The sequence below is a fragment of the Eschrichtius robustus genome, chromosome 16, assembly GCF_028021215.1.
Source record: "Eschrichtius robustus isolate mEscRob2 chromosome 16, mEscRob2.pri, whole genome shotgun sequence".
Lineage (NCBI taxonomy): Eukaryota > Metazoa > Chordata > Mammalia > Artiodactyla > Eschrichtiidae > Eschrichtius > Eschrichtius robustus.
In genome coordinates, this window is record NC_090839.1 from 88,140,540 (window position 1) to 88,166,339 (window position 25,800).

Here is a 25,800-nt window from a genome sequence, read left to right on the forward strand (position 1 = left end):
TGATGGTGTTTCACTGGGGAGGGAGCATTAATATGTGGACCGGGGCGGTGGATGGGGCAGGATTGTCCACGAGGTGACAGTTACTGAGAAAGCGATGGTCATTGGGGTTCATGTATACCATTCTTTGTACATTTTTAATATATTTGAAATTCTTCAACTTTTTAAATGGAGACTTTAAAAGGCACTTTTAAAAAAAAAATCAACCTGTAAGGGATCAGTTGTGCAAATGCCTGAGGCGCAGACATAAGGGAAGCAAGCCGGATCAGGCTTCAGGACCCTGTGACACACAGAGTTCGTGTCCCAAGGAGACCAGCCGTTGTGCAGGTCTGCCAGGTAGTGACCAGAGTGAAGAGTCAGTGGTCCCAGATCTCTTGACGCTTTAGGAGAGGCTGGACATTGGAATTTTGGGTAGAAAACCAGTTGGCATCTAAGTCAAAATTACTTTAAACACAAAGAAACGCCTATATTGGATGGAACTGGCCTGTAAGTCTCCCAGTTTGCAGCCTGTTTATGGGCAAATAATAATTATGATTCGGTTACAAAATAGCATAAATGTTATTAACTTTGGCCACATAAAATAAAGTTAACAGCTGATAGAGGTTGAGAGGCAGAAGTGGGGAGAGGTGCAGGGACAGGGGCAATGTTAATATCCTCATTCAGAAGTGGCAGTTCAGGAGCTTGTGCCTGTGACTGGTGGCGTGAGAAGTGAGCCATTGAGCCATTTGAGGCTGTAAGGTGACCATCCAGTGGAGGAACTAGAGGGTCTGTAAGCTCTGGGGGTGGGGGGAGCGGCTGGAGAGGGGCCTCATCTATCATGACGGCCAAAGGCGACAGTGGCGTTGACCATGTTATCTAGAACGTTAACAGTGGTTGCCGGGCGAACAGGCCTCAGAGAAGGAAGTCTTTTGCATTTTCATCATAAGCCTATATGTTCTGTTTGACCTTGTTTCTAACACTATACATTGCTTTGATAAATTTAAATATTTGGAGCTATTTACTTATGATCTGGCTTGCTGTAGGTTCCTGTTACTTACTCATGTCATAACTGCAGTATTTGCTATAATAAAAAGTGAGACAGGGGCTTCCCTGGTGGTGCAGTGGTTGAGAATCTGCCTGCTAATTCAGGGGACACGGGTTCGAGCCCTGGTCTGGGAAGATCCCACATGTCGCGGAGCAGCTGGGCCCGTGAGCCACAATTACTGAGCTTGCGCGTCTGGAGCCTGTGCTCCGCAACAAGAGAAGCCGTGATAGTGAGAGGCCTGTGCACCGCGATGAAGAGTGGCCCCTGCTCGCCGCAACTAGAGAAAGCCCTCGCACAGAAACAAAGACCCAACACAGCCATAAATAAATAAATAATTTAAAAAAAAACAAAACAAACAAAAAGTGAGACGAGGTGACATTAATTTGCTGGGTTTTTTTTAACTTGTGTTAATGGAGATTATCAAACATTCACAAAAATAGATTAGAATAATGAATACCCAGGTACCTATCACACAGCTTAATTAATAATATGCTAATGTTTCATCTCTCTTCTCTACACGTTCTGGTGTTTTGGGTTTTTTTTAATAAATTTATTTTATTTATTTATTTTTGGCTGCGTTGGGTCTTCGTTGCCGCGCGCAGGCTTTCTCTAGTTGCGGTGAGCGGGGGCTACTCTTCGTTGCGATGCGCGGGCTTCTCATTGCGGTGGCTTCGCTTGTTGTGGAACACGGGCTCTAGGTGCGTGGGCGGTAGTTGTGGAACACGGGCTCAGTCGTTGTGGCTCACAGGCTGTGGAGCGCAAGCTCAGTAGTTGTGGCGCACGGGCTTAGTTGCTCCACGACATGTGGGATCTTCCCGGACCAGGGCTGGAACCCGTGTCCCCTGCATTGGCAGGTAGATTCTTAACCACTGCGCCACCAGGGAAGCCCCATGTTCTGGTTTTTTGTTAGAGCATTTTAAATCATCTCCTCATTTCCCTTATAAATAGTTCATTTTGCGTCTCTAACTAATAAGGACCTCTGTTTTAATATCACCACCCTGCCATTATCACACTGGACCAAAATAACATTAATAACTTCCTTAATACCATCTATTATCCAGCCCCTATCCAGATTTCTCCAGTTGACTAAAAAAGTCTTTATAAAGTTGATATATTTAAATAAAGATTTAAACAAGGCCACTGCATTTGATTATTTAAGTCTTCTTTTTTTGTACCATTTTCTAATCTTTGGTTTCTTTTCTCCCCTCCTCCCGCAGGCCATGAGTGCAGCTGTGTGCTTTATGATTGACGGTAGGTACACACCTGTATCCGATTTCACCTGATTAGCTGTGCCTTTTCTCTTTACACTTTGCTGTGGTCTGTTCCTAAATGATAAACAAGTTGTCGTAGCAACAGGGAGGCTGTATTAAGCCTCCATCTGGGGCCTCTGCCATCTTAACCAGCTATTTCTAATATCGTTAAAGTCCCAGCTTTCCTGCTTCTCAGCAGCAGGACCTGGGCACCTTTCTGTGCCTTCCTGCCCGTGAAACGATTATGGGAGTACCCATCTCAAAGGGGGGTTTAGGATTAAATGAGGGAATATTTGTAAAGCGCCAACAGTGCCTGGCCTGTGAGTGCTGTGTGGTGTTTGTTAAATAAATATTTGACCTTCCTAGGTCTGCTGGGAGTAGGCAGTCAATTTACTACCCCGCAGGGAGTGCTTCAATCAACATTCACAGTGAGATAGGTCTTTGCCTCTTTTTCATCTTAAATATAACTAATTCTGGCTCCTCTGTTTCTCTTCTATTTGGGAGGGGAGGGGGATCTGATCATTTAATTATTTCCCAGATCAGTACAGTTTTCATTTGAATATTGTTGTTAAGATGGTAAAATGAAAATTGACCTTTTTAACACAGTGTCCTAACACTCACTGGTGTTTCTTGAATTACTTGTTAGCCTCTATCCAGCCTACGTTGGACTTTTGCCGAAGACTGGACAGCATTGTCGGGCCCCAGCTCACAGTGCTGGCCTCTGACATTTGTGAGCAGTTTAACATCAACAAAAGAATATCTGGGTTTGTACTTTGCTTTGTGTTTGCTTTCAAGCATTTAACTGGCTTTGGAAGAATAAGGGTAGTTTTCGCTTAGAACATGGATGGTGTTAAGGTTCATATAAACTCTGAATCCAGAGAACAAATGTGCTGTTTGGTCCTGTCTGCAAAGCTTCCTGAGGAGCTGTTCCTGAGTTTTTCTGCCCCACAATGACGGTCGGGGCCGGGTCTTCTCTTAATGCGTCCCCTCAGCCCTCCGCAATGGTGGTGTGAACGTGTGGGGTTAGGCGTGCTAGCTCTGCCTGTGGTCTTGGCCTTGTGAGTTCACCTCACATCCCACATGACCTGCCCAGGCTGTGAAATCCACACTGGCAGAGGTAATCAGCAGGGTTTTGCTTTGCATGGACGGAAAGCACTTTGCCTCTTGTGCAGAAATGTTCCTGGTGAGGTTGCCTGTGACGTAAGCCCGTAGGTGTTGGTGCTGAGTCTGGCGTCTTGAAAGGCTCTAGGCTGAGTATCAGGAGACTCGAGGTTAAACTCACCTTGGTTCTAAAAACACCCTGAAAAGTCACTGAACCTCTTTCTACTCTCTTCTCAGTGCAAAGTCGAATGACTGTAAAGGTAAAGTGCATAGATGGAAAGTACTTTAAGGAATAAAAGGCTTCTTTATGTGGGCTTCCCATGTGTTTGAGAAGTTACTAAAATGCTGTGAACTTATATATAACCTTGTGCTTCTAGTGATCATATGTTGTATGTATGTGGTCTTACATAAGCACCAGCCCACAGAGGGGTCCCACACGGCCTCCAGGTGAAAGCACGAGTAGGTTTTGTATCTGCAAGTGGATTTTTACTGCTGACAGCTTACTTAGTTTTAGAAAAGATACAGCCAAGGAATGAAAGTGCCTGACCACTTACATTTTGACAGTGCTGTTTAATCTAACTTTTTGACTATGAACCTGCCAGATTTTCGATTTTGAAGGAAGCATGTGACTTAAATCTGTGTTGGATCATGCAAGTTATGAGTGGAGAATGATTAAGTGTACTTACCTACATCCCCAAACCCTTGGGAGATGACTGGACATCTTAACTGCTCTGCCCGTGCTTTCGGCAGATATGATGAATATCAAGTAACTCATTGACAAATATCCAGAGGTAAACTTGCTGTCTAGTACCTTTTATTTTACAAATCAGGTTAACCCTCTTTGGGATTGTACAGAAGAAAGGAGATGGCCTTGGATATTAATTATCCTATCATTAGACAGCAGTTTTCTCTCTGATATTTTATTATGAAAATTTTCAAACATAGGAAGGTTGAAAAAATTGTACAGTGGATACACATATACCCCCACTTAGATTCTTCCATCGGCATTTTGCCATGTATGTTTGGGCACAAATCTGTTAATTCCTGTCTAAAGGACAATTTCTTGACTGTTAGGAGAATCACTGAACAGTACCATTAGCCCCTGGAGGATAGGGTACCTGGCAAACGTGATGGTAAAATAAGTGCCACACAATTTAGGGGTGTGCCCAATAACAGGAATTCTAGGAATGTAGTTGTTCTTATCTTTGAAACCATGACCTGAAGATGGTTCTCGATGCATCTGAGATGTTATATATAAGGAGCTTTGATTGCCAAACCGTAACCATCAACTAACTAAAGATAAAAGCTTTTGAGTACAAAAGATAATGTAGTTTTCTTCCAAAAATCCTTCTGACGCAAATCAAGCCATTTTACATGCCAGTCCTGGGACCTCCATAAGTCATATCCCAGAGAAATTAGAGGCAGCCCTGAGGGAGGAAAGACCCCAGCCAGCAGCATGTCAGGGGCATTGTTGGGGGGCAGAGGGGGCTATGTTAGCCAGCCGTCCTGATCCCAGAGGCCAGCTCCGGGACCTCTGCTGTCTCGGCTGCAGCCCCCGCTAGAAAGTGCCCACGGGGCTGTGCGCCAGTGTTTAGTGTTGAGTCCAGATTTATGAACTGCACCTCTTAACGTTCCTTATGAAATTGGGGTCAGCCCTTTAAAGAATGGTGTGAAGTAGGTTTGTTTGGTAATTGGTTTCTATTCCTTTGTGGGCCACCTCAGTATTTTTCTTCTCCAGAACTTAATATTCTATTATTTTTATTTTTTTTCTTTTTTTGAGAGGAATTTATGTCCTTAATTTTTAAACAATTCCAAAATAGAAATATTGGCAATCTTATTTGGCTTCTGTCTTTCTGGGCTTGTACACACATATAAACACAGTGACATACACACATGGTATTTTTTACACATGGACTTTTGAAAATATATCATGCTGTAAATCTGTAGCTTTAAATAAATAAATAAATAAATAAATATATGGTATGAGCATCAGTTTAAACCAATAAATACAGACCTACCTCATTCTCTTTAATGGCTTCATAGTATTTAATAGGAAAGGTGTGTTCTATTTGCTTAATCGTTCTCCCATTTAATGGTTAGGGCTGGTTATGGCTATTAGTATTCCAAACAGTTCTGTATTGAACAGTCTGGCACTTAAACACCTAATTATCTCCTCAAGAGAAATCCCTAGGATTGAGGTCTGGGGCAAAGGAAATGCACATTTACCGCGTGGCTCGGCTCCCGCGAGGGTGGAGCCATCTTCCCCTCCCGCCAGTGCCACCAGCTCCCGTTCTCCATGCTCTCGCACTTTGACAGGGACACTGAGGTTGGGCATCTCCTCGTCCGTTCATGGGCATTTCTGTCTCCTCCACAAGTTGTCGCCGTCCTCTGGCTCTTTCCGTTGAAGTGCTTTGTCTTTTTTCTTTTACATCAGGTATTACTTTTACATCAAGTATTTTCTTTTACATCAGGTATTACTTTTACAATACATCTGGTATTACTTTTACATTAGGTATTACTCCTAATGTAATACCTTTAGTCATGTTGCATCCTCTCTCCTTTATATTTAGTCAGTTTTATTAATCATTGCCTTTGGATTTCTCTTTAGTGGCACACTTGGGGCTTTCCACCCCAATATTGTAAAAATGTCCCATTTTTATCTCTGGTACATTCCTGGCTTTATTTTCTGTGGTAAATCTCTAATTCACCTAGAATTTTTAAGGGCTTGCAGGAGGGCTGTAACTTAAAAATTTCCCCCAAATCGATAGTTTTCTAAATCTGAGACTTTAGTTTTTGTTTCTTTCACACACCCCTGTTCACTAGCCAATTCGAATATTAAATTTGAAAAGGCAGGAAGGAGGAGGAGGATGTAGAAAGTTATTAGAAAAGGAACCTCTTTCCCGTGAGCAATTTTTTTTTTTTTTTTTTTTTTTTAAAACATCTTTATTGAAGTATAATTGCCTTACAATGGTGTGTTAGCTTCTGCCTTATAACAAAGTGAATCAGTTATACATATACAATACGCTCCCATTTCTCTTCCCTCTTGCATCTCCCTCCCTCCCACCCTCCCCATCCCACCCCTCTAGGTGGTCAAAAAGCACCGAGCCGATCTCCCTGTGCCATGCGGCTGCCTCCCACTAGCTATCTATTTTACATTTGGTAGTGTATATATGTCCATGACACTCTCTCACCCTGTCACATCTCACCCCACCCCCTCCCCATATCCTCAAGTCCACTCTCTAGTAGGTCTGCGTCTCCACTCCCGTCCTGCCACTAGGTTCTTCATGGCCCTTTTTTTTTTTTTTTTTTTTTTCCTTAGATTCCGTATATATGTGTTAGCATACTGTATTTGTTTTTCTCTTTCTGACTTACTTCACTCTGTATGACAGACTCTAACTCCATCCACCTCATTACAAATACCTCCATTTCATTTCTTTTTATGGCTGAGTAATATTCCATTGTATATATGTGCCACATCTTCTTTATCCATTCATCTGTCGATGGACATTTAGGTTGCTTCCATGTCCTGGCTATTGTAAATAGAGCTGCAATGAACATTTTGGTACATGACTCTTTTTGACCTATGGTTTTCTCAGGGTATATGCCCAGTATTGGGATTGCTGGGTCGTATGGTAGTTCTATTTGTAGTTTTTTCAGGAACCTCCATACTGTTCTCCATGCAATTTTTTTTATAATCCTTTTTTATCAGTCTTCTTGAATAAATGTGTAAAGTAACCCAGTTGCCTGGGAGGCTGAGTGCGCTGGGATTCCTACCACAAGTGAGGGGTGTAACCATTAACAGTAAGCGTTGGTTATGAGCAGACCCGGGATTGGACACGGGCAGGAGCAGGAGGAAAGCGAGATGGGAAGAACTGGCCCCGGCTGTGGTCAGTGGTGTCTAATGGCGGAGCGGGATGGAGGAAGTCTTCTTTGCCTTAAGTTTGGTCTGACAAGTGAGGAATGGCCAGTAGCCATATTCAGCTAGAAATCTTCTATCTGGCAAACTTCAGCTCTCTGGAACACAGCCCAGAACAAATGAAAACCACGGCTGGTCCCTGCTCCCAGCCAGCTGCCCAAGTCCACAGGCAAAACTCTGCGAGCAGTTAGGTGCGCACTGAACAGCCGGTCATTTCCTCCCCTGGTTCACAGCTCACAGTAACCTTTCCAGGTAGGCTTTGGAAGTTTGGAAATGTTTTCACGTAACTGGTCCTTAAACACTTAAGTCTCTGGCATCTCAGTGAAACTGATGCTCTTTACTCATGGGAGATATCCCTGTGACCTCTTTTTTTTTATATAAATTTATTTATTTTATTTTTGGCTGTGTGGGGTCTTCGTTGTGGTGCGCGGGCTTCTCATCACGGTGGCTTCTCTTGTGGAGCACGGGCTCCAGTCACACGGGCTTCAGTAGTTGTGGCACATGGGCTCAGTAGTTGTGGCTCACAGGCTCTAGAGTGCAGGCTCAGTAGTTGTGGCTCACGGGCTTAGTTGCTCCGCGGCATGTGGGATCTTCCCAGACCAGGGCTCGAACCCGTGTACCCTGCATTGGCAGGCGGATCCTTAACCACTGTGCCACCAGGGAAGCCCTGCTATTTTTAATGTGAGCAATCTTGTTATCTTTTCTTTTTTTTCTTTTTATTTTTATTTTTAAAATTAATTAATTTTTTTGGCTGCGTTGGGTCTTTGTTGCTGCGTGTGGGCTTTCTCTAGCTGCGGCGAGTGGGGGCTACTCTTCGTTGCGGTGCACGGGCTTCTCATTGCGGTGGCTTCTCTTGTTGCAGAGCATGGGCTCTAGGCATGCGAGCTTAGTAGTTGTGGCTCACGGGCTCTAGAGCACAGGCTCAGTAGTTGTGGCACACGGGCTTAGTTGCTCCGCGGCATGTGGGATCTTCCCGGACCAGGGCTGGAACCCGTGTCCCCTGCACTGGCAGGCGGATTCTTAACCACTGCGCCACCAGGGAATTCCCCACTATTTTTAATGTGAGCAGATCTTGTTTTCTTTTATTAACAGTACATTGCAAGTAACTTTTTTTCTATTTTCGTTTTTACATCATCCTTCATGGTGGGTGGAGTGGAAAGAGGCCACATTTGCCCCTGTCCTAACTACCTAAATAACATCTCTCATGTGAATGTCCATGTGGGGTTACAAAGGGAAGAATTCCGATCTTCTTAGAAGAGTGTTGTACATGTTATAAATGAGAGAAAGAGGAATGCCACACAGAGTGTTAGACAAATAACCAGAACTTTAAGCCTGATCGAAGGTCATAGAAGTTAGTCTGTCCAAACAACTAAATTTACAACTCTTTCCAAACTTCTTTTAAAATTTTCATCTTTCCAGATAATTTTTCTTGTAGTTATACTTGCTTTTCTTAGATTTAGGGGCCTACTAAAAGCTAATTCTGGTTTTATAAGAATTCTATTTTCATTTTCCTGGGAACTAAATCGTCCACATTCTTTCTCTGCCTAGAGGTAGAGTATTACAGTAGTAACCCACTTCCCCGGAGGTCGGATTTCCGGCACACTCAGCCCCCCAGCGCCTGGCTGCTCCCCCTGCAGTAAGCAGAGAAGGCTTCTGGCCCCCCGTGGCAGGGCTGCCCAGGCTCTCACCCAGACCCCCGATTGTGAATTTAAGGCACAGTGAGAGGTGAGGGAGGGGAGGCCCTGAGAGCCGAGTGGCCCAGCTGTCAGGGTGGCTCCCCGAGGGGTCTCAGACTCTGACCCGGGAGACAGCGAAGTAGCATTGCCCAGTCATCCAGAATAATAAAAGGGTAAATCCCAATTAAATACTTCAGAGGAGGTTGATACATTTTAGAATGATCTCTGAGGAGGATGATGGAAGCTTTGTTACTTACATTGCTAAGCTTCCATTCTGTGTCAGTTTACATACATGCAGCTGCGGGATAAATGAGATGTACGGGGGTCAGCAACCTTTTTCTGCAAAGGGCCAAATAGGAAGTACTTTAGGCTTTGTGGGCTGTGTATGTTCCAAGTACTCAACTATCCTTTAAGCACGAGAGCAGCTGTAGGCAATACATAGGCATATGGGTGTCCCAGTAAAACTTCATTTAGAAAAACAGGGCCTGGTTTGGTCCTAGAGCCATAGTTTGCTGATCCCTTCACTGGAAGATAAATGACCTGCCTTGATTTACTTTGTTTTTTGTTTTTTAAGTGAACAAATAACTGTGTGACTGCCATTTATAAAACACTGTACTTGAAAAAAAAAATCATCACATAATGGTTAAAATATTTGGGGTTTTAAAAGTACATACTTGAGCTTGCTGGGAAATTCAGTCATTTTGAATACCTCACGGATACCAAATAAGTTACTGCTGAATGTTACGTCTTAACTGAGGTTCTTGATTTGAAGGCCCAGCCATTGAAAATACCACCTTAGCCATTACACATTTAGAGTTTTTACAGTGTAGTTGTATATTTGGGTAATTGTTCTTTCAGAATGTTACCACCTCAATAACATGTTTTCACAGGTCTGAAAAAGAACCCCAGTTTAAGTTTATCTACTTCAACCATATGAATTTAGCAGAAAAAAGTACAATTCACATGAGGAAAACACCCAGTGTGTCACTTACATCTGTTCATCCAGATTTAATGAAGATTCTGGGTGACATCAACAGTGATTTTACAAGGTAATTCTAACCACCTCACCAATTGGACATCCACTTTCTAATAAGAGACATTAAAGGAATCATCTTCAAAAACCGAGTGACCCCAGGCGCCTTGAGAGGTCTCGACCACCTCCCTGGGCACCAGTTCCAAACATCATTAAGCCCAGAAGGGGCTGGTCACTCACAGGGGGCTCCCTGAACTTTTCAAATGGCTCAAGTTTCCTGTTTCTTGTTTTAGAATGTTTTTCACAATCCAGCTATGTATATAAAATAAACAATTGCGTTTTGAAACTCTTTTCTTACAGAGTGGATGAAGATGAAGAAATCATCGTGAAAGCGATGAGTGATTATTGGGTTGTTGGGAAAAAGTCTGACCAGCGGGAGCTGTATGTTATTTTGAATCAAAAAAATGCAAACCTCATTGAAGTAAATGGTAAATAGGGTTTGGTATTTGAGCAGAATTTTAATGCTACTGATATTTAAAAACTATCTTTTCAGTGTACTAAGGAGCATGCTAAATAGGACAAATCATGACTGTTGAGATTTTAAGCAGATGCCCCGTTGCTTAAAAGAAATCATCATTTGGTCTATTCGGGAGTGGGATGGTGGGGCGATGTGCCCCAAGTGTCAACTGTAAGGACAATCAGGTGTGAGGTTTCCTCTGCAGACATCTTCTGGGGTGTATTACACTTTTCTCTTGATACCAATACTTGTATTAATAGTCTGTGCATTAGAAACAACCTCAGTGAATACATGCCTCATTTATTTATTTATTTATTTTTGGCTGTGTTGGGTCTTCGTTGCTGCATGCGGGTTTTCTCTAGTTGTGACGAGTGGGGGCTACTCTTTGTTGCCGTGCGTGGGCTTCTCATTGGAGTGGCTACTCTTGTTGCGGAGCACAGGTCCTAGGCGCACAGGCTTCAGTAGTTGTGGCATGCGGGCTCAGTATTTGTGGCTCGCGGGCTCTAGAGCGCAGGCTCAGTAGTTGTGGCGTGTGGGCTTAATTGCTCCGCAGCATGTGGGATCTTGCTGGACCAGGGCTTGAACCCGTGTCCCCTGCATTGGCAGGCGGATTCTTAACCACTGCACCACCGGGGAAGCCCCTACACACCTCATTTAAAACGGGAATTGAGTAAAGTCCAGATAATGACGCCACTGTTGGCGCTCCTGATCCACAATTCAGGGTTGCAGCTAGAGTTTCTGTGTTTTTGAATCAGATTCCTCAAGATTTTAGAAGTTGTGCTCCTCACCCCCCAACCTGCGGGTGTCTTAGACACTTTGGGTTTGAGCTTAACATTTATCAAGGCTTCTGAGATTTAAGGTCAAAATTAATGCAGACCTTTATTTATGACCAACTTTACTCCAGGGAATTTAAGGTACTGATATATATTATGTAACCTTTCCAGTGAGAATTTCTATACCTTACTCACCGTTTTCTCTTCTTTTTGCAGAAGAGGTCAAGAAGCTTTGTGCGACGCAGTTCAGTAACATATTCTTCTTGGATTGACTGACAAGGGCTCACCGAAACATCTTTTAAAAAACAGCTCAGCAAGCATTTTGTTTACCATTGCAGGTTATTGGTCATATTATTGACTGGATTAATGACAATAGTAAAGCAATACTTGCTTTGAAGAATCAAATTTCTACTCAGCCTGATGATCCCCTGAGGTTTTTAGATTTTAAATATTTATGTGGAATTAAAGGTAGTCAGCTACATCTCTTTCATTCCATTCTTTTGACATTATGTGACTATTTTACTGGAAAATAAGACTAATAAATTGTTAAAGTTTTTAAAATTCTGGTCTTGCATTGAGTCTCTCTGGTTGCTTGTTTGTAGACCACACCAGCCATGGGTCCCTGGTTCATCCTCAGGAATACTCTAGCAGCTAAAGGTGCTCAGAGTTGGGATTCCTTCCCTGGTCCCTAGGCCTGAAGTGGTAAACTATGAGGCATTTGCCCAAAGTAATTGCTGGACTTGGTTTTTATCTTGAGCAATAATGTGATTTTTAGACCACAGATAAACATCAGACAAAGAACGTAATGCAAGTGCCCCAGTGTGCTCCAAACATAAAGCCACACAGAACTCCCAGGTAGGCACAACCCCACCTGCATGCTCACAACTGAGATTAAGCCTGGCAGGACTTGATTTAACTTAACTTTTGGTGGTCTGGACATCCCAGAATTTGGTTGAAAACTAGCCGGGCATGGTCTGGAAAAACCGGTACCAACCTGGCCCTAATAGGAGCTCTCCACAGCGCCCCTGCTTCAGCCTGTGAGTTAGGGTGGAGCAGGGAAATGACTTCTCATCTATTTGCAGTTATTTTCATTGTCACCCGCTAATTCACAGTCTCCCTTATGATTTCCTCTTACCCCGTGAGTTACTTAAAATGGTATGTTTTAGTTTCCAGTGATCTTAGGCTTTCTTTACTGTGTGTTTATTGCTGACTTAGTAATTGCAGCAAAAATAGATCATGGCCTCTGATGTATTATTTGAAGTTGTTGCAGTTTTCAACCTAAACCGTAGTCACTGTTTTTGTCTGTGTTTATTCTCTGTTGCATCCTTGTTGCTAACTCTGTTAGTTCCAACTTTGTAGTTTGGTTGGTAAAATTATCTGTATCCTTACTAAGTGTGTGTCTTCCTGATCTGTTTCTTCCCTCATGGTTGTAGTCTTCCCTGTAATTCTCTCTGCTCTTGCAAGGCTAGTATGTACGATGTATGTGAGTAATGCATCTCTTTGGTTGTTGGTCCTTTTACTGTTATCTTTATTTTTATCTGTATCACACAGATGTTTGCTTTAAATTCTGTTTTGTCTGTTCTTAATATTGCTTGTTATTCCGGTCATCTTTTTTTTTCTTTTTTCTTTTTTTTTTTTTTTTTAAATTTATTTATTTATTTATGTATTTATTTATGGCTGTGTTGGGTCTTCGTTTCTGTGCGAGGGCTTTCTCTAGCTGTGGCAAGTGGGGGCCACTCTTCATCGCGGTGCGCGGGCCTCTCACTGTCGCGGCCTCTCTTGTTGCGGAGCACAGGCTTCAGACGCGCAGGCTCAGTAACTGTGGCTCACGGGCCCAGCCGCTCCGCAGCATGTGGGATCTTCCCAGACCTGGGCTCGAACCCGTGTCCCCTGCATTGGCAGGCAGATTCTCAACCACTGCGCCACCAGGGAAGCCCCCGGTCATCTTGATTAGATTGTCCTGGTACATCTTTTTCTATATCTTTATTTTCATCCTTTCTATCTGGTTTTGTTTAAGATGTTTGCCTTGTAAAGAATAACACTGAAGTGAATTTCTATTTTTTTAAACCCAATCTAATTATTTATGGGATTTTGAAGGGGAGGAAGAGGTGAGTTAACCTGTTTGCTTGGTGATGACGGGTAGATTTGTACTTTCCCTGCCATCTTTTGCGTTTTCTGTTTCCATTCTTTTTTTTATTCTTTTTCCCAGCTTTATGTCAGATGATAGTTTCCTTCCTTTTTGCTAGTTTGGAAGCTTTAGGTTGTATTTTTATGCTTTTGGTGGTTACTCTTATATCTAACCCAACTATTAGCTGTAACATTTTCTTAACAGACATAAAGTATTCACTTAACTGCTGACTGCACACCTGGCTCTTTATCCTACGTTGTTCGGCCTTTTGTCCATGCAGTGGTGTGTGCGGTGCTGTGGGAATGGATGGGAAAGGACCAGGGAAGAGGCCATATAAGAGGCAGCATGTGAAGGCCAGGTAGGATGTGGGCACAGGGCAGTTACAAGGGGCAAAGGAGACGTGCCAGGCTCAGGGGAGGGAGGCCTAAAGAAACGTTTAAACAACTTCACTCCCCACTGGTTTTATCAGATTCTAAATTTAATCACCAGTTTTATACTTGGATTTAAAAAAAAAAAATGAATACACGCTCATTTAATACCCACATGTGTGTATTTTCATTCAGCTCAGTTGTCAAAACGCAGGGTGATCCAACCATATTAGAAACCCAAAACCCAGTGGGCCCAGGTAGTGGTATTTCAAGAAACACGTAGACAAAAAGTAAAACACAAATAATTTTATTGGGTAGGAAATTTGTTACAGGCTTTGGTTCTAAATTCCCTTCACACCTGCTTGTTCTCATGGCTCATTTACAAACCCAGTGATGTCTACTTTTTCTTCTTATTCGCAATAGATTTGCTGGACTGGGACACCACTGTGTCCTCTTTCAGGGGGCTCGGCGTGACATTCAAGGATGGGGCATCCACTGGTTCCTTGATCACAGTGATGGCGACCTCATAGTCGTGCCTTGTGGTCTCTTCCTCTCTCAAGCTGTTCAGCCTAACAAGAAGCAAACACAAGAAGGTATCTTTTTTTGTCTTTGAAATTTCAAAACTGGTTTTTATGTTGTATGTGGCGTAAAGTAGTCCATACCTGGATCTCAACAGTTTTTGTGAACAGAACTGTCATCACTTTGCCTGAAATAAAAAGTGGTGCTATTTGTAGTGAGGTGGATGGAGTTAGAGTCTGTCATACAGAGTGAAGTAAGTCAGAAAGAGAAAAACAAATACAGTATGCTAACACATATATATGGAATCTAAGGAAAAGACAAAACAAAAAGGTCATGAAGAACCTAGTGGCACGACGGGAATAAAGACACAGACCTACTAGAGAATGGACTTGAGGATATGGGGAGGGGGAGGGGTAAGATGTGACAGGGTGAGAGAGTGGCATGAACTTATACACACTACCAAATGTAAAATAGATAGCTAGTGGGAAGCAGCACATAGCACAGGGAGATCAGCTTGGTGCTTTGTGACCACCTAGAGGGGTGGGATAGGGAGGGTGCGAGGGAGGGAGATGCAAGAGGGAAGAGATATGGGGACATATGTATATGTATAACTGATTCACTTTGTTACAAAGCAGAAACTAACACACCATTGTAAAGCAATTATACTCCAATAAAGATGTTTAAAAAAAAAAAAAAGTGCAATAGCTAGTTTAAGACAAAGTTTTCACACATCTAAGGTGACTTGTGACGCACTTGTCTCTGAAGCAACTTAGCTAGTAAGTAGCCTTTCAAAATACTGTTGTAAAAAAAATAAAATACTGTTGTAGCCATTTTCCTTAAGTCTAATGCTCTCTTCCACAGACCAGTGGGCTTGAGATGCCCTTTACAGAGGTCAGACATTTGCACTTGGACTGACCTGTCTGCATGGAGCTAAGCCTGGACAGTGGTTCTAGAAAGGTAAGCGTGCGGCCTTTGCTAGGTGCTCACCACGCACCAAGCATTGTTCTCGATGCTTCACAAACACTACCTCACTCAGTTCTCACAACAGTCCTACGAGGTATCACCTCCACCTTAAAGATGCAGAAACAGGCACACAGGGACAGACCTCACCCAAGGTCACCCAGGTGATATAAGTGATGGGGCTGGGATGTGAACCCGGGCAGTCTGGATCTACGTCACGCTGCCTCCTCGTGGATGCCCGGGGATGCCTTAGACAACCAGGACAGAACTGGTGGCTACGGGTTCCCAGCCCCACATGAGGACGTGCTGCCCTTCGGAAGGCGGAGACTTTTTTTTTAATATATATTTTTAAATTATTTTATTCATTTTTTTTTTGGCTGCGTTGGGCCTTCGTTGCTGCATACAGGCTTTCTCTAGTTGCAGCAAGCAGGGGCTACTCTTCATTGTGGTGCACAGGCCTCTCATTGCAGTGGCTTCTCTTGTTGCAGAGCGTGGGCTCTAGGCGTGTGGGCTGTAGTAGTTGTGGCTTGTGGGCTCAGTAGTTGTGGCTCACGGGCTCTAGAGCGCAGGCTCAGTAGTTGTGGTGCACGGGCTTAGTTGCTCCGCGGCATGTGGGATCTTCCCGGACCAGGGCTTGAACCCGTGTCCCCTGCATTGGCAGGTGGATTCTTAACCACTGTGCCACCAGGGAAGCCCAGAGGTTGTAGACTTTTAATGAAAGTGTTTGGTCCTGAAGCTTATGGCGGCTACAGAGGACAGGAAAGAAAGATGCCCGAGAGCCCGGGAGGGAGGGATGGAGCCGAGAGGTTTTATTGAGTTACCTCGCCTCCAGCTCCTCATTCTCCATCTTCCTCTGATGGGCCATCGCTTCATTATGCAGCCTGTTTTCCTTTACTTTCTCCTTGAGGGTTTCTTCATGTTTATGTGCTTGGAAGAGAGTGTTCACAAAAAAAGATGTACATGTTACTGATCCATGTGTTGAATTTTTCCTTTTGTTCATCCTTGGATTTTTCTTTTTTCTCTGGAAGAAAGTTTGATTAAAATGAGCATTAATACAGTCTTGCAATAACTCTGGGGTCTGTGTTCCTGTTTCCCCAGTTCTGTCACTTCCTGTGCTGGGCTGAGTGTCCTCATCCCCCCATAAGGTGGGTGACACTGTACTTCTCGTGGGCCTGTGAGGATTAAGGTAACTGCAAAATGCTTCAGGGACCACCTGGAACAAGGCTGGCGTCAGCTGACCACAGCCATGATTGTCAACACTTCCTTCAAGTCTCCTGGTACCTGTTATTTTTTTCCTAAATAGCTTAAATATTTTGGTTTTCTAAAATTAAAATCTTAGAGGGGGAGGAGAGAAGATGGCGGAAGAGTAAGACGCGGAGATCACCTTCCTTCCCACAGATACAGTAGAAATACATCTACACGTGGAACTGCTCCTACAGAACACCCACTGAACGCTGGCAGAAAACGTCCGACCTCCAAAAAGGCAAGAAACTCCCCCCGTACTTGGGTAGGGCAAAAGAGAAAAAAGAAATAACAGAGACAAAAGAATAGGGACGGCACCTGCGCCAGTGGGAGGGAGCTGTGAAGGAGGAAAGATTTCCACGCACTAGGAAGCCCCTTCGCGGGCAGAGACTGCGGGTGGCAGAAGGGGGAAGCTTCGGAGCCACGGAGGAGAGCGCAGCCACAGGGGTGCGGAGGGCAAAGCGGAGAGGCTCCCGCACGGAGGAGCGGTGCCGACGAGCACTCACCAGCCCGAGAGGCTTGTCTGCTCCCCCGCCCGGGGCGGGCGGGGGCTGGGAGCTGAGGCTCGGGCTTCAGTCGGATCGCAGGGAGAGGACTGGGATTGGCGGCGTGAACACAGCCTGAAGGGGTTAGCGCACCACAGCTAGCCGGGAGGGAGTCCGAGAAAAAGTCTGCAGCTGCCGAAGAGGCAAGAGACTTTTTCTTCCCTCTTTGTTTCCTGGTGCGCGAGGAGAGGGGATTCAGAGCGCCGCCTAAACGAACTTCAGAGACGGCGCGAGCCGCAGCTAACAGCGCGGATCCCACAGAAACAGGGGCGCAGAGGAAAAAGCGGAGAGACTCCCGCACAGAGGCTCGGCGCCGAGCAGCGCTCACCAGCCCGAGAGGCTTGTCTGCTCCCCCGCCGGGGCGGGCGGGGGCTGGGAGCTGAGGCTCGGGCTTCGGTCGGATCGCAGGGAGAGGACTGGGGTTGGCGGCGTGAACACAGCCTGAAGGGTTTAGCGCACCACAGCTGGCTGGGAGGGAGGCCGGGAAAAAGTCTGCAGCTGCCGAAGAGGCAAGAGGCTTTTTCTTGCCTCTTTGTTTCGCTGCGCGCAAGGAGAGGGGATTCAGAGCGCCGCCTAAACGAACTCCAGAGAAAGGCGCGAGCCGCGGCGATCAGCGCGGACCCCAGAGACAGGCGTGAGACGCTGGGGCTGCTGCTGCCGCCTCCAAAAAGCCTGTGTGTGAGCACAGGTCACTCTCCACACCGCCCCTCCCGGGAGCCGGTGCAGCCCGCCACTGCCAGGGTCCCGTGATCCCCGGACAAATTCCCCGGGAGAACGCACTGCGCTCCTCAGGCTGGTGCAACGTCACGCCGGCCTCTGACGCCGCAGGCTCGCCCCGCCTCCTCTGTACCCCTCCCTCCCCGCGGCCTGAGTGAGCCAGCGCCCCCGAAGCAGCTGCTCCTTTAACCCCGTTCTGTCTGGGCGGGGAATAGACGCCCTCAGGTGACCTACACGCAGAGGCGGGTCCAAATCCAAAGCTGAACCCCAGGAGCTGTGCGAACAGGGAAGAGAAGGGGAAATCTCTCCCAGCAGCCTCAGAAGTAGCGGATTAAAACTCCACAAACAACTTGATGTGCCTGCATCTGCTGAATACCTGAATAGACAACGAATCATCCCAAATTCAGGAGGTGGACTTTGGGAGCAGGATATATTAATTTTTCCCCTGTTCCTTTTTTTTTGTGTGTGAGTGTATATGTATATGCTTCTGGGTGAGATTTTGTCTGTATAGCTTTGCTTTACAATAGCTTTATTTTGCTTCACTATATTATAGCCTCTTTCTTTCTTTCTTTCTTTCTTTCTTTCTTTCTTTCTTTCTTTCTTTCTTTCTTTCTTTCTTTCTTTCTTTCTTTCTTTCCTTCCTCCCTCCCTCCCTCCCTCCCTCCCTCCTCTTTCTTTCTTTCTTTCTTTCTTTCTTTCTTTCTTTCTTTCTTTACTTTCTTTCTTTCTTTCTTTCTTTCTTTCTTTTCTTTCTTTCTTTCTTTCTATTTTTTCTCCCTTTTACTCTGAGCCGTGTGGACGAAAGGCTCTTGGTGCTCCAGCCAGGCATCAGGGCCGTGCCTCTGAGGTGGGAGAGCCAACTTCAGGACACTGGTCCACAAGAGACCTCCCAGCTCCACGTAATACCAAACGGTAAAAATCTCTCAGAGATCTCCATCTCAACATCAAGACCCAGCATCACTCAATGACCAGCAAGCTACAGTGCTGAACACCCTATGCCAAACAACTAGCAAGACAGGAACACAGCCCCATCCATTAGCAGAGAGGCTGCCTAAAATCATAATAAGGCCACAGACACCCCCAAAATACACCACCAGACGTGGATGTGCCCACCAGAAAGACAAGATCCAGCCTCATCCACCAGAGCTCAGGCACTAGTTCCCTACACCAGGAAGCCTACACAACCCACTGAACCAAACTTAGCCACTGGGGACAGATACCAAAAACAACGGGAACTACAAACCTGCAGTCTGTGAAAAGGAGACCCCAAACACAGTAAGATAAGCAAAATGAGACGACAAAAAAACACACAGCAGATGAAGGAGCAGGGTCAAAGCACACTAGACTTAACAAATGAAGAGGAAATAGGTAGTCTACCTGAAAAAGAATTCAGAATAATGATAGTAAGGATGATCCAAAATCTTGGCAATAGAATAGACAAAATGCAAGAAACATTTAACAAGGACGTAGAAGAACTAAAGAGGAACCAAGCAATGATGAAAAACACAATAAATGAAATTAAAAATACTCTAGATGGGATCAATAGCAGAATAACTGAGGCAGAAGAAAGGATAAGTGACCTGGAAGATAAAATGGTGGAAATAACTACTACAGAGCAGGATAAAGAAAAAAGAATGAAAAGAACTGAGGACAGTCTCAGAGACCTCTGGGACAACATTAAACGCACCAACATTCAAATTATAGGGGTCCCAGAAGAAGAAGAGAAAAAGAAAGGGACTGAGAAAATATTTGAAGAGATTATAGTTGAAAACTTCCCTAATATGGGAAAGGAAATAGTTAATCAAGTCCTGGAAGCACAGAGAGTCCCATACAGGATAAACCCAAGGAGAAACACGCCAAGACACATATTAATCAAACTGTCAAAAATTAAATATAAGGAAAACATATTAAAGGCAGCAAGGGAAAAAAAACAAATAACACACAAGGGAATCCCCATAAGGTTAACATCTGATCTTTCAGCAGAAACTCTGCAAGCCAGAAGGGAGTGGCAGGATATACTTAAAGTGATGAAGGAGAAAAACCTACAACCAAGATTACTCTACCCAGCAAGGATCTCATTCAGATTCGATGGAGAAATTAAAACCTTTACAGACAAGCAAAAGCTGAGAGAGTTCAGCACCACCAAACCAGCTTTACAACAAATGCTAAAGGAACTTCTCTAGGCAAGAAACACAAGAGAAGGAAAACACCTACAATAACAAACCAAAAACATTTAAGAAAATGGGAATAGGAACATACATATCGATAATTACCTTGAATGTAAATGGATTAAATGCTCCCACCAAAAGACACAGGCTGGCTGAATGGATACAAAAACAAGACCCATATATATGCTGTCTACAAGAGACCCACTTCAGACCTAGAGACACATACAGACTGAAAGTGAGGGGATGGAAAAAGATATTCCATGCAAATGGAAATCAAAAGAAAGCTGGAGTAGCAATTCTCATATCAGACAAAATAGACTTTAAAATAAAGACTATTACAAGAGACAAAGAAGGACACTATATAATGATCAAGGGATTGATCCAAGAGGAAGCTATAACAATTGTAAATATTTATGCACCCAACATAGGAGCACCTCAATACATAAGGCAAATACTAACAGCCATAAAAGGGGAAATCGACAGCAACACAATCATAGTAGGGGACTTTAACACCCCACTTTCACCAATGGACAGATCATCCAAAATGAAAATAAATAAGGAAACACAAGCTTTAAATGATACATTAAACAAGATGGACTTAATTGATATTTATAGGACATTCTACCCAAAAACAACAGAATACACATTTTTCTCAAGTGCTCATGGAACATTCTCCAGGATAGATCATATCTTGGGTCACAAATCAAGCCTTGGTAAATTTAAGAAAATTGAAATTGTATCAAGTATCTTTTCCGACCACAACGCTATGAGACTAGATATCAATTACAGGAAAAGATCTGTAAAAAATACAAACACATGGAGGCTACACAATACACTACTTAATAACGAAGTGATTACTGAAGTAATCAAAGGGGAAATCAAAAAATACCTAGAAACAAATGACAATGGAGATACGACGACCCAAAACCTATGGGACGCAGCAAAAGCAGTGCTAAGAGGGAAGTTTATAGCAATACAAGCCTACCTCAAGAAACAGGAAACATCTCGAATAAACAACCTAACCTTGCACCTGAAGCAATTAGAGAAAGAAGAACAAAAAAACCCCAAAGCCAGCAGAAGGAAAGAAATTATAAAGATCAGGTCAGAAATAAATGAAAAAGAAATGAAGGAAACAATAGCAAAAATCAATGAAACTAAAAGCTGGTTCTTTGAGAAGATAAACAAAATTGATAAACCATTAGCCAGACTCATCAAGAGAAAAAGGGAGAAGACTCAAATCAATAGAATTAGAAATGAAAAAGGAGAAGTAACCACTGACACTGCAGAAATACAAAAGATCATGAGAGATTACTACAAGCAACTCTATGCCAATAAAATGGACAACCTGGAAGAAATGGACAGATTCTTAGAAATGCACAAACTGCCGAGACTGAACCAGGAAGAAATAGAAAATATGAACAGACCAATCACAAGCACTGAAATTGAAACTGTGATTAAAAACCTTCCAACAAACAAAAGCCCAGGACCAGATGGCTTCACAGGTGAATTCTATCAAACATTTAGAGAAGAGCTAACACCCATCCTTCTCAAACTCTTCCAAAATATTGCAGAGGGAGGAACACTCCCAAACTCATTCTACGAGGCCACCATCACCCTGATACCAAAACCAGACAAAGATGTCACAAAGAAAGAAAACTACAGGCCAATATCACTGATGAACATAGATGCAAAAATCCTCAACAAAATACTAGCAAACAGAATCCAACAGCACATTAAAAGGATCATACACCATGATCAAGTGGGGTTTATCCCAGGAATGCAAGGATTCTTCAATATACGCAAATCAATCAATGTGATACACCATATTAACAAATTGAAGGAGAAAAACCATATGATCATCTCAATAGATGCAGAGAAAGCTTTCGACAAAATTCAACATCCATTTATGATAAAAGCCCTGCAGAAAGTAGGCATAGAGGGAACTTTCCTCAACATAATAAAGGCCATATATGACAAACCCACAGCCAACATTGTCCTCAATGGTGAAAAACTGAAACCATTTCCACTAAGATCAGGAACAAGACAAGGTTGCCCACTCTCACCACTATTATTCAACATAGTTTTGGAAGTGCTAGCCACAGCAATCAGAGAAGACAAAGAAATAAAAGGAATCCAAATCGGAAAAGAAGAAGTAAAGCTGTCACTATTTGCAGATGACATGATACTATACATAGAGAATCCTAAAGATGCTACCAGAAAACTCCTAGAGCTAATCAATGAATTTGGTAAAGTAGCAGGATACAAAATTAATGCACAGAAATCTCTTGCATTTCTATACACTAATGACGAAAAATCTGAAAGTGAAATTAAGAAAACACTCCCATTTACCATTGCAACAAAAAGAATAAAATATCTAGGAATAAACCTACCTAAGGAGACAAAAGACCTGTATGCAGAAAATTATAAGACACTGATGAAAGAAATTAAAGATGATACAAATAGATGGAGAGATATACCATGTTCCTGGATTGGAAGAATCAACATTGTGAAAATGACTCTACTACCCAAAGCAATCTACAGATTCAATGCAGTCCCTATCAAACTACCACTGGCATTTTTCACAGAACTAGAACAAAAAATTTCACAATTTGTATGGAAACACAAAAGACCCCGAATAGCCAAAGCAATCTTGAGAACGAAAAATGGAGCTGGGGGAATCAGGCTCCCTGACTTCAGACTATATTACAAAGCTTCAGTAATCAAGACAGTTTGGTACTGGCACAAAAACAGAAATATAGATCAATGGAACAGGATAGAAAGCCCAGAGATAAACCCACACACATATGGTCACCTTATCTTTGATAAAGGTGGCAAGAATATACAGTGGAGAAAAGACAGCCTCTTCAATAAGTGGTGCTGGGAAAATTGGACAGGTACATGTAAAAGTATGAAATTAGAACACTCCCTGACACCATGCACAAAAATAAACTCAAAATGGATTAAAGACCTAAGTGTAAGGGCAGACACTATCAAACTCTTAGAGGAAAACATAGGCAGAACACTCTATGACATACATCACAGCAAGATTCTTTTTGACCCAGCTCCCAGAGAAATGGAAATAAGAACACAAATAAACAAATGGGACCTAATGAAACTTAAAAGCTTTTGCACAGCAAAGGAAACCATAAACAAGACCAAAAGACAACCATCAGAATGGGAGAAAATATTTGCAAATGAAGCAACTGACAAAGGATTAATCTCCAAGATTTACAAGCAGCTCATGCAGCTCAATAACAAAAAAACCAACAACCCAATCCAAAAATGGGCAGAAGACCTAAATAGACATTTCTCCAAAGAAGATATACAGATGGCCTACAGACACATGAAAGAATGCTCAACATCATTAATCATTAGAGAAATGCAAATCAAAACTACAATGAGATATCATCTCACACCGGTCAGAATGGCCATCATCAAAAAATCTAGAAACAATAAATGCTGGAGAGGGTGTGGAGGAAAGGGAACACTCTTGCACTGTTGGTGGGAATGTAAATTGATACAGCCACTATGGAGAACAGTATGGAGGTTCCTGAAAAAACTACAAATAGAACTACCATACGACCCAGCAATCCCAATACTGGGCATATACCCTGAGAAAACCATAGGTCAAAAAGAGTCATGTACCAAAATGTTCATTGCAGCTCTATTTACAATAGCCAGGACATGGAAGCAACCTAAATGTCCATCGACAGATGAATGGATAAAGAAGATGTGGCACATATATACAATGGAATATTACTCAGCCATAAAAAGAAATGAAATGGAGGTATTTGTAATGAGGTGGATGGAGTTAGAGTCTGTCATACAGAGTGAAGTAAGTCAGAAAGAGAAAAACAAATACAGTATGCTAACACATATATACGGAATCTAAGGAAAAAAAAAAAAAAAAAAAAAGGCCATGAAGAACCTAGTGGCAAGACGGGAATAAAGACACAGACCTACTAGAGAATGGACTTGAGGATATGGGGAGGGGGTGGGGTGAGATGTGACAGGGTAAGAGAGTGTCATGGACATATATACACTACCAAATGTAAAATAGATAACTAGTGGGAAGCAGCCGCATAGCACAGGGAGATCAGCTCAGTGCTTTTTGACCACCTAGAGGGGTGGGATGGGGAGGGTGGGAGGGAGGGAGATGCAAGAGGGAAGAGAAATGGGAACATATTGTATATGTATAACTGATTCACTTTGTTATAAAGCAGAAGCTAACACACCATTGTAAGGCAATTATACTTCAATAAAGATGTTTAAAAAAAAAAAAAAAAATCTTAGAAAATTTACAACATTCCCATGTTTCAGAGAAAGAAAAAAAAACTCTTGGCTTTTGCATACATTGTTGTTAAAGGCAGTTTTCATTAAGAAACTTTTATTTTATTTTGTTTGTTTTGTTTGGCCATGCCACGCAGCCTGCAGGATCTCAGTTCCCCCACCAGGGATCAAATCCGCGCCCTCGGCAGTGAAAGCACAAGAGTCCTAACCACTGGACCTCTAGGGAATTCCAAGAAAATTTTAAGAAGGATTTTAACTCTGAATTGAATAAGAAGGTAGGTAAAATTACTGACTTGGTAAGAAGTTGCTTCACATCTACTAAGGCCAGGAGATACGCAGTTTGGAATGTGTTTAGTATAGTTGATTCCAGGAAGATAATGCTTTGGATAGTTCTATAATATCAGTAAGACGGGGGATCTTTCAAGAGAGCAATTTTTTTTGACTGTGTCTACAGCTTGGGCTGATCTGCTGTTTGATGGCAGTGATGGGAGAGGAGTATGGGCACAGGTACTCTGTAAACGTAGCATTCTGTGACCCATCTACCCTCCCTCCATCCAGGAGCCACTGTGAAGGGCCCAAGAGTGGAAGACTAATGCGGAGAACCTTGATGCTGGTGCCAGATTTTTTTTTTTTTAATTTTTATTTATTTATTTATTTTGGCTGCTCTGGGTCTTGGTTGCAGCACACGGACTCAGGGATCGAACCCGGGGCCCCCTGCATTGGAGCGTGGAGTCTTACCCACTGGACCACCAGGGTCAAGTCCCGCCAGTGTCACATTTTACAAGGACTAAGAGAAATGAAAACATATCCATAAAGACTTGCACACCAGTGTTCATAGCAGCATTACTCCTGATAGCCAAAATGGAAACCACCCAACCGTCCATCAACTGATGAGTAGATAAAATGTGGTGTATCCACACAGTGGAATACTACTCAGCAATACAAAGGAACAAAATACTAATATGTGCTACAACGTGAACGAATCCCAAAATAATTATAAGTGAAAGAAGCAGATGCAAAAGAATATGATTCCATTTCTAGGAAATGTCCAGAAAAGGCAAATCCATGGAGAAAGTAAGTCAGTGGCACCAGGTGGCCCACAGGCACCCCCAGGGCTCCAGGCACCTCACCCACACATACCTCCACCCTGTGGCCAGCTCCCTGTGTTGGTGAGAGTGAGCTCTGGCAGGTGACTAGTGAGCACACACAGAAAGCTGGCCAAATCTGTGGGCCACGGAAGGACCACAAACTCGAGCTTTAGCACCGACCTTGGGAAAGCAAGGTACATGAAAAGGTGCTCAACATCACTGATCATCAGGGAAATGCAAATCAAAACCACAATGAGATGGACTTATATACACTACCAAATATAAAACAGATAGCTGGTGGGAAGCAGCCGCATAGCACAGGGAGATCAGCTCAGTGCTTTGTGACCACCTAGAGGGGTGGGATAGGGAGGGTGGGAGGGAGACACAAGAGGGAGGAGATGTGGGGATATATGTATACATACAGCTGATTCACTTTGTTATAAAGCAGAAACTAACACACCATTGTAAAGCAATTATACTCCAATAAAGATGTTAAAAAAAAAATAAAAACAATGAGAGGGAATTCCCTGGCGGTCCAGAGGTTAGGA

At 43.3% G+C, this 25,800-nt stretch overlaps 2 protein-coding genes across 2 annotated transcripts in view; one reads left to right on the forward strand and one right to left on the reverse strand.

The window, feature by feature from the left end:
- CCZ1 (CCZ1 homolog, vacuolar protein trafficking and biogenesis associated) overlaps nt 1-11,757 on the forward strand; it is a 34,246-nt gene extending 22,489 nt beyond the window's left edge. The window contains exons 11-15 of the mRNA XM_068524480.1: nt 2,239-2,272; nt 2,918-3,035; nt 9,855-10,013; nt 10,298-10,425; nt 11,444-11,757. Of these exons, the coding sequence (XP_068380581.1) occupies nt 2,239-2,272; nt 2,918-3,035; nt 9,855-10,013; nt 10,298-10,425; nt 11,444-11,499 (495 nt within the window). The 3' untranslated portion in view covers nt 11,500-11,757. The remainder of the gene's footprint in view (nt 1-2,238; nt 2,273-2,917; nt 3,036-9,854; nt 10,014-10,297; nt 10,426-11,443) is intronic.
- A 2,257-nt stretch (nt 11,758-14,014) lies between these two features.
- LOC137778762 (radial spoke head 10 homolog B-like) overlaps nt 14,015-25,800 on the reverse strand; it is a 46,099-nt gene continuing 34,313 nt past the window's right edge. The window contains 3 exon segments of the mRNA XM_068566056.1: nt 14,015-14,292; nt 16,024-16,154; nt 16,156-16,223. Coding sequence (XP_068422157.1) covers nt 14,121-14,292; nt 16,024-16,154; nt 16,156-16,223 — 371 coding nt within the window. The 3' untranslated portion in view covers nt 14,015-14,120.